Raw genomic sequence first — 8,651 nt, 5'->3', positions numbered from 1 at the left:
CCAATTAGCTTTGATTCATTACACCTACATGCATATTGAATTTTGATAATAAAAAAAAAAACTCATGCATAAAGTATGAAATATTCTCTAAATTAATAAAATATTCACTTATCAATAAATTAATAATCTTGATAAAATAATAGTTTTTTCAGATCCCAATGATATTATTTTACAGATAGAGGTTTTCCTCTATATATATATAGCTAGAAGGGCAAAGGCGTAGACTGATTAATAACTAACCCAAAAAATAACTATGGTGTTTGATTGATTTCTTTGATAAGTTAGAAAATCGCAATTATTCTAAATTTTATTTTTTATTTAATTTAAATTTTTATGATGTAATAATATATATTTCACATGTCAAATAGTGAAAATAGCTCAAAAAATATATAAATGTGAATTTTTTTTCTTGAAAAGTTATTTATGAAACCTTTAGCAAATAATGCTTAGAAGTCATAAATCAAACCCTAAACTCAAAACTCAAAATTAGTATGAGAAGTCGAAAGAAATTAAAAAAAAAATTCAAAATATAGCATCCTAAATTGTACTTGTGGTTTTAAACATAAGTCTAAAAGCTGATGATTCAATTCTTAAGAAAAAAGTACCAACAAGAAGTTTCTTGAGGAAAAAGCACAAAGGGCAGCTCAACATTACTCAAAACATGTCTACATCATCAGACAACACAGAAGAAACATACTAAAGTAGTTCACCATCAATCAAAGTAGACCACCAATTTTGTACCATAGCTTTGGCATATCGACTTCAATTCGATACAACGAACCTCAAAGATGCGGATAGGAAAAGCATTCAGAACAACCAGTTCAGTCCAAGTACCTAATAATAGGGGCTGTAACGCGTTGCCATTCTCAACCGTGGAACCTTCCTGCAATTATATAGGTATAGGATGAACTTTTTAACATCTTTTATTAAGGTTTGCAAAAACTGAAAACGGAAGTACAATCATTTACTGAGATATAAGAAGCTAATCCGAAATTGAGATGAGAAAAACTACATCTATAGGACATACCCATATCCATATGGAGCAAAGAAATATGGAGCCATGAATGGACCCCTGGGTCGCATAAAAGGGTTGGACCGACGTGGACGATATTGTTTCATCCCAGGTATATTGGTCCGCTTAGCAGTGACCTACAACGATATAGATAAAGCACTTTTTGTTTAAACTGAAGGTTTTATCCGTGGCTATTTTTCATGGTGTAGAAGACACTGTTTTCTTCTTGAAAGGAAAAAGAAAAACAAGTTTTACCTTCAATTGCCTGCCATGAAGTTCAGATTCATTCAAAAGAAGAGCTTCCTGAACAGCCTCAGCTTCAACGAACTCTACATAAGCATAACCCTTTGGCTGACCATACTTGTCTGTACGAATAGTAACCCTATTTACAGTCCCACAAGTCTGGAAATGCTGTTGAACTTCTTCAGGAGTACATGAATAATCCACCTGCATTCTCAGAATGTTTTAAATGTAGCCAGTAAAACGGACACAACAGGATATGACAAATTAATAATAATAACAAGACACAAGTGGCAATCAATTTTTATAACAAAATAGAGACTAAGTAGCAAACAAGGTCACCTGTGCAGCAAGTATCTACTTACTAATCGCCTTTGTAAAAGAGATCAGACCAGCCTCAACAAAGACCAGTTCTTAGTTTACATACTTAACCGACCAGTTTGCTCTGGTGTTTCAAATTAAGGAACAAGACTAAAGAAGCAAATGGTTAAAATTTCTTGAGCAATTAGTATTCACACAGGTCAGACATCAGTGATAGATGGGGTCAACACATTGATCAATGATCTTAACAACAGCCTAAGAAAATATAGATAGATAATATGAATTATGCTGCATTCTAGAATAAAAAATAGATGCCAAAACATCCCTTGAAAAACTTAGCATTTAACAGTGAAGGAAAGAAGGAGAAAAACAAAATCTTTGTTCATTTTCTTTTCCCATCTTTTGTGGTAGGGGGCGTCAAAAAAATAATGATTATTAGAAAGAAACTGGCGATCTCTACTTGTCCCAAGTGATGAAATAAAAAGAGATCAAAGACCCCTCACCATAAGAAGTAAGACAACTAGAAATTCTTCAAGCATTGACCACCAGCAAAAGCAGCACTCTGGTTTGCAAATAAAACAGCAAATATCCACTGCTAGTCTTTACTCGGCAAAATGCGTCCTTTCACCTGATTTCAGATCGTTTCAGGAATCTTGAATCAAATTTTGTTTCTCCATCCATCCCAGGCCAAGTGCTCAAATCAAGACAATAATTTCACAACAGTAATACATATTTTTTTTCCTCACTTTTTCCTGCTATTTAAAGTAATGTCGAATCAAAGACTATTGCAAAATCCTTTCTTTTACAGGCTTTTTTTAAACATTTTTCTTGTTCTTTTTTTTTTTCTGCCTTCAGATTTTCCTTGTACTGAAAGGCTTGAAGTTTTCTTCCCTTCAAAATTTGACTCCAAACTTTTTAACACTCTTGTTTTTATCATCTCTCTTAATCACATAAAAGTAGTATGGCCTGTGTGTTTTCCTAGCACAAGAACATTTCTATAGGATATTTTCACCCAACCCCAGATACTAAATCAGAAAACTTGAAGAATGAAGCTTCACCTGCGATTGTAGTAAAAGATAAAGTTAACAAAGGATTCTAAACTGAGAATCCTTCACCATGTTAAATGACCAAATTTTACATTTGATACATAAAGAAGGAAATGCTCGCTTGTTGTAACAAGATAGGCAGTTGAAGCATTTCACAAGAGTGGAGAAAAGAGAAAAATGGTACATTAATAATGATGCACGTCTATCAAATTAGATCTGTTGGGCTATCCATTATAGTTAATATACCATAAAGTAAATGTAGTAAAGCTAACGTATTCTAACCCTCTTAGTTAAGCAGCTTTTACCAATCCTTGAATTCCATACTTCAAAGACACTGCTCAAGCCTATAATTATAGTCAATAGACCTCAAAGTTTATGACTTGGGATTGTATCAAAAAAAAAAAGTTTACAACTTGGGAAAGGTAAGGACTAAGGAGAGGACAGCACATTAAAGGAATAAAACCCAGTTCATTAAGTCATGAACCAGGGTCAATGCAATATTATGGCCACGTCAACCCTATATGACCAAGCTAGGGCAGAGCTCATTTGGACAACTGCCGTAAAGAAGAAATGTCCATAGCATTCTTCTACAACAATGATAAGAAAGCAAGAAAGTCCATCAACCAATTTTTCAAGAGAAAACATTTTATGAAAGGTTATATATTATGGAAAGATAACTCTCTTTAACATTTATTTTCCTCAACATTGTAATTGTTCTGCATCGGCCTGGAAAGATCATATCAAGAACTGAGATTGAACCATAGCAGACACCATCAATATTCAATCAGAAGCAGTCAGAAGGAGAACTGGAGTTGATAATGAAAAGCTTCTGTTGCATTGAACTTTAAAGTATTAACAGATGCTGTATTCAACACTTATTGTAATGTTCTAAATGACTGTCTAGTCCGTTACATCTTTTGTTATACTCCATGCTCAGACAAAGCGAGGAATATGTAGCAATCAATGGCTGGTTTCTTCATGCAAATGGTGCACCTCTTGTACAAATATACCTCAAACAGGACTCCTAACACTAGCCATTAAGATACTGCTTGGTAGTGGCTCTTAATCCAGATTATCCACCAGATGCACTAATATAACTGGACCACTAGTTAACTCGATTTGAATTATACCCAGATTTTAACTTCAGTTATGAAGATTAGTCTGAATTCCAGTAGTACCGTACCTTGGCTTAATCAGTTAGGAATAAGAATTTGCAAGTATTATGTAGATGATTTCATGATACTATATTCGTAAAATTTGGTTGTACCTAGAGGCTAGTGCACTTCATATTGTAAGTTTTAGCAATATCAGTTTCATATTACAAGTCATTTAGAGCCCCTATAGGCCTACACAAAGGCTTTCATGACCGAAGCCTGAAACTATGGAAGTTGATTCTAAGGAAGCAAATGAATATATTCATCCCTGTTATTGAGAAATATCTGTCAATAAGCAGCCATAAGCTACACAGATAGTTAAATTGCATGCTAATTTCAGAATCTATGGGAAAAAAAACATAAGCTGTTTCCCAATTCCCACCACACGAAAATGCTTAGAATTATCATCACGGCTTGACTTGTCCTATCAAATCACCAAAATCAAACTAATAATAAAAATAATAAAGAAAACAGTATCAGCACTGTTTATGGAGACCAATGCAAAGGCAAGCAACAAAATTAGAAAGGGAAAGAGGACTCACATTGCCCACAAAGACTGATCGAGAATCCACTTCCTCTCGATTTGCCTGAGATGTAGCTGCAGCAGCAGCAGGATCTAGTTGCATAGAAATAAATATAGATAATGATTCTCAATACTTGTGGTTTCGATTATATCCAACAAGAACAGATGTACATACAACTCAAATTAAAGAACAAAACATTTGAAGGCAATCTTCATCTTGTATGACACACTTACCCTCTGGATTTTAACATTCCAAGCAATCATGAAAGTCGAAAACCATAAGTGATTTGCTTTCAATTGTAAAGCATTTTTCAGTATCTAAATAACAGATATAAAACAAAACGAAAGGATTTCTCAGATAGTTTAGCAATCACATCACACCATTATAAATCAAAACCCAATTATAAGAATCCACAAGAGAAAATCCAAAGCAAGTCAATCAAATTATTATATTCAAACTAATTAAAAAAAAAACAAATCGTGCAAAAAGGAGATAGGGGGAAAAAACCTTGTACGGAACCCATCTCTTTCTCGACCTTAGCTTGCATCTCACGAAGAGCAGCGGCTTCTTCCTCCATCTCTTTTAACCTTTTTTTCATGTCATCAAGATCCTGCACATTACATAGAATTAGGGTTTTCTTAAAATAGGGGGAAAAACCCCTAACACTAAAAATAAAAATGTAAAAAAACAAAAACAAATGTTGCTAAAAATTACTGCTTCAGTGGATTCAGCAGCTGCCATGTCTACATCGTCTCCTTCCATTTTTTTTTTCAAATTAATAGATATTTTTTTTGAAGAACAGAAAAGAAAAATCTGATAGAAAGCAGCTGCTAGTTTTAGCTTAAGTACGCTTCTTTTTTTTTCAATGCTAGAACCCTTTCGATGAATTTTTAATTTTCTTTATTAGGTAAATTCATTCATTTATTTGGTAAGATATTATTTTTATGATATTTATTTAATATTTATACATTAATTCCTTTTATACTATTTTTAGAATAAAATAATAATATTATTAGGAATTATGAACAATAAGATTACAAAAAATGACACATAATACAAATAACATATACATTACTACAAATTAATGCATAAATATATGGCTGCAGAATAATTTTTAAAAAAATAGAAAGACAAATTGACAATAATTTGATCAAATATGGCACACTTATGATATAGGTAAAAAAAATTACTTGACAAATATATGTACTAAAAGTTCATATGGAAAGATAATGCGCTTTAATATACTCGAACTAACATTTTCCTGTACTAGTAATAATGCACATGCCAATCAAGTTAAAACTTAATCCGTAAAAGTATTTGAAGTTTTAGTTATAATAGTAAAAGTTAAAAAGTTTATTATGGATAGTGCTTTGGGTTTAAATCTTATTATGATCATATTCTTATTGTTTTATTATTTATGAAAAGATAAAAACACCCTCATAAAAATATAACTTAATTAAGGGAAGGCTCACTCCTTCCGGAGAAATTTTCGAAGTATTGTTCTTCCCGGAATAGACAAACCCCTCAATGGGTCAATAGTATTTTTCTCTCAACGAGTCTTTTTAGGCTCTTCATAGATTCGAGAGGTAAAACTTTGACTCGACTAAAAGACAATAACAACCTATTGAAGTATCCTTCAACTCTGAACAAACAACACTTTGAAAAGTCCTATAGAAGGATTTAGTCCTCCACCCCCACAATTTCCAAAGGTTAATGTGTATTTTGAGCAATGAGACTAGGGATCAATGCACTGGTGCGAACAACAATGGCTGAAAGGTTTCCACGTCAAGATAGCCAATTCTGTATTTATTCTAGTTGTACTAGTTGGTGTTCACCGTTCAAGTAGCAAATCAAAACATTCAACTTATTTTCTCACTGATAAAAAATTCAGCTCGTATTAGTCGCACCAATTTGTTTTGCCCAATTATGATCATACTGGTGTCACGGATCAAGCTCATGACGAATGCACATAGAATGTCTTAATGGAGGTCAACTAATTAAATGGGGCTCATCTAATCCACTTGAACTAGCCCAATTAGTGGAACATATGAAGAAACTCATTTACTTGAAGCCTTGGTGGCCCAATGAAATACTCCAATAAAACTAGAGTTACTATGATGAATATAAATCTTAAGAGATAAATTTGTATATAGTTTAAACTTTAATCATGGTCGTCGATGTAATTGAATACTATTGAGAGGCTTTACTCAAATACATTTGTGTGCATCGGTTTCGAGTTCCTTTGTCTTAATGTCTAAATTTACATTTAATGTATAAGATAATTATTTGTTTATCTATTTTGAATTTATCGGATGATGAATTTTTATTTGAAATGATTATTAATGTGTATTTTGAATATTTTATATTTAAAATACATTGCATATATTATATATATAATTTACAAAAATACCAATAAATCTAAAATATTAAATCATCTGATTGTTTAGTGATTTAGAGTTGGGTAATGGAGAAATGTTTGGTGCTTTCATCTTGTTTTCTTGTGTTCTTACTTTCTCCTGCGTCCAATGCCCCTATTTTACTTTTGTATATCCCACTCATGTGTATTTCTTTTTTGCCATATTTTACATCTATACTATATATTTTCTAAAACTATACCATTTAAGACTTTCATATAAAACCTGTGAAAAAATAAATTAAGTTCTTCTATTAAATTTGCACCAAATTTAATCCTTCTCGTTAATAAAAAAATCAATCAATCCCCTTCATTAATGGTTTCTGCTATTAACCACGTTGACTAACCAATCAAACGATAACACGTGACAATTCCTAGTTTAATATAATATTTTCCCATAAAAATATTTAAAAATTAGAAAAATCATACAAAAATATTAAATTAATATAAATTCATAAAAATTATAAAAAATCTAATAAATTATAAAATTATATAAAATTGATAAAACATATCTAAAATATTTAAAATTTTATAAAATCATAAAAACTCATAAAATTTATTGAAAATTATAAGAAATTTCCTAAAAATGTTAAATTTGATATAAACTTATTAAAATTATAAAAAAAAATCATAAAAACATGAACTAGACCGAAACTGGCAAGGGTATTAGTTTGAAGAAAGCTATTAGATTGGTTGACCTAGGAGCTGAGTAGTTAAATTGATTTTTTTAATATCTTATTTAATTAAACTAGACGATCGGTCGAACTGACAAATCGGTGGTTTAACTAGTTCGAGCATCAGCCCAATTCTAAAAACCTTTGTCAGAATATATCATATTTACATATGCTAATAGTTATATGAAAATTTATAAAAATAATAAAAATAAATCCAAAATTAAATTTTTTTGGTACAGTTAGATCGATGATCGAGTTGGTCAGGTCGCTGGTTTGCCAGTTCGATCGACCAGTCTAGCTTAATTAAATAAAACATTAAAAAAAATTTTAAAAATCGGTTCAACCACCTAGCTCTCAGGTTAACTAATCTAATGGTTGTCTCAGGATTGGTACCCTTGTCGATTTCGGTCTAACCGGTCTGACCAATTAATCCGGTCCAATTCAAGTTTTTATGATTTTTTATAATTTTTATAATTTTATATCAATTTCAATATTTTTAATCATTTCTAATATTTTTAAGAATTTTTATAAAAAAATTAAATATTTTTATTAATTTTTAAACATTTTTATAATTTTTTTTATGATCTTTTAATATATTTATGAGAAATATTAGATTAAACCAAAAGCTATCACATATTACAATTTTTTTTAACGATGAACATTATGAATGATAAAAAATAATTAACGAAAAGACATAATTGAAATTTTTTTATTAAGAGCAAAGACTGAGTTAAATATGATGATATTTTCACATTTTATTATCGACTTTTTTTTGTATATAAAAAAAATCATTTATAAAGTCATCACAATTCCCAAACCAATAAAGGGTATTAAAAGACATTAAAAATGTTTCATGTGCTAACAAATTAATTTCTATAAATGGCGATTAGTTTCAATCTGATGATTTGGTGCGTCAATTCAAAATGATTATTTAAACGATTTAATGTTTAATTAAATGAATTTGGAGTTAAAATAAAATTATACAATTAATATTGAAAAACTACCCACATATTCATTACTAGTTCCTAAAAGCGGAATTAAAGCTGTGAGGCTACCTTCTTTCTTCTGCATGTTTTCCAATTTTTAAAAAAATTAAATTGGATTTATACCCTAATTATTCAAAACCCATAATTTTATTCCAAATCATTAAGTAGGAATAATTTTGAGGCTAAGATCTCAAAGTCAGATCCTTACCAATTAACAAATCAATTTGGGTCTGAAATAGATGAATTCAATTTGTGTCCAAAAGCAATTAAATTGATTTTGC

At 30.6% G+C, this 8,651-nt stretch overlaps 1 protein-coding gene across 1 annotated transcript; it reads right to left on the bottom strand.

Annotated features, from left to right (window-relative positions):
- Positions 1 to 563: 563 nt before the first annotated feature.
- LOC121225729 (polyadenylate-binding protein 2) lies at positions 564 to 5,232 on the bottom strand. The gene is made up of 6 exons (XM_041110154.1): positions 5,012 to 5,232; positions 4,805 to 4,907; positions 4,316 to 4,389; positions 1,268 to 1,459; positions 1,028 to 1,149; positions 564 to 883 (listed from the first exon to the last, which is right to left on the bottom strand). The coding sequence occupies exons 1-6, from the start codon at positions 5,057 to 5,059 to the stop codon at positions 835 to 837; spliced, it is 588 nt and encodes a 195-aa protein (XP_040966088.1). The 5' UTR covers positions 5,060 to 5,232; the 3' UTR covers positions 564 to 834.
- Between the last annotated feature and the right edge of the window lie 3,419 nt (positions 5,233 to 8,651).

The sequence above is a fragment of the Gossypium hirsutum genome, chromosome D13 (assembly GCF_007990345.1).
Source record: "Gossypium hirsutum isolate 1008001.06 chromosome D13, Gossypium_hirsutum_v2.1, whole genome shotgun sequence".
Lineage (NCBI taxonomy): Eukaryota > Viridiplantae > Streptophyta > Magnoliopsida > Malvales > Malvaceae > Gossypium > Gossypium hirsutum.
This window is presented reverse-complemented; position numbering and strand designations above follow the sequence as displayed.

Excerpts from the sequence above, each read along its gene's own strand:
- LOC121225729 (XM_041110154.1), bottom strand. The coding sequence starts at position 5,059 with ATGGAAGGAGACGATGTAGACATGGCAGCTGCTGAATCCACTGAAGCA. Across the intron at positions 4,908-5,011 it reads CTGCTGAATCCACTGAAGCA|GATCTTGATGACATGAAAAA; the intron begins GTAATTTTTAGC and ends TGTAATGTGCAG. Across the intron at positions 1,460-4,315 it reads GATCAGTCTTTGTGGGCAAT|GTGGATTATTCATGTACTCC; the intron begins GTGAGTCCTCTT and ends CTGAGAATGCAG.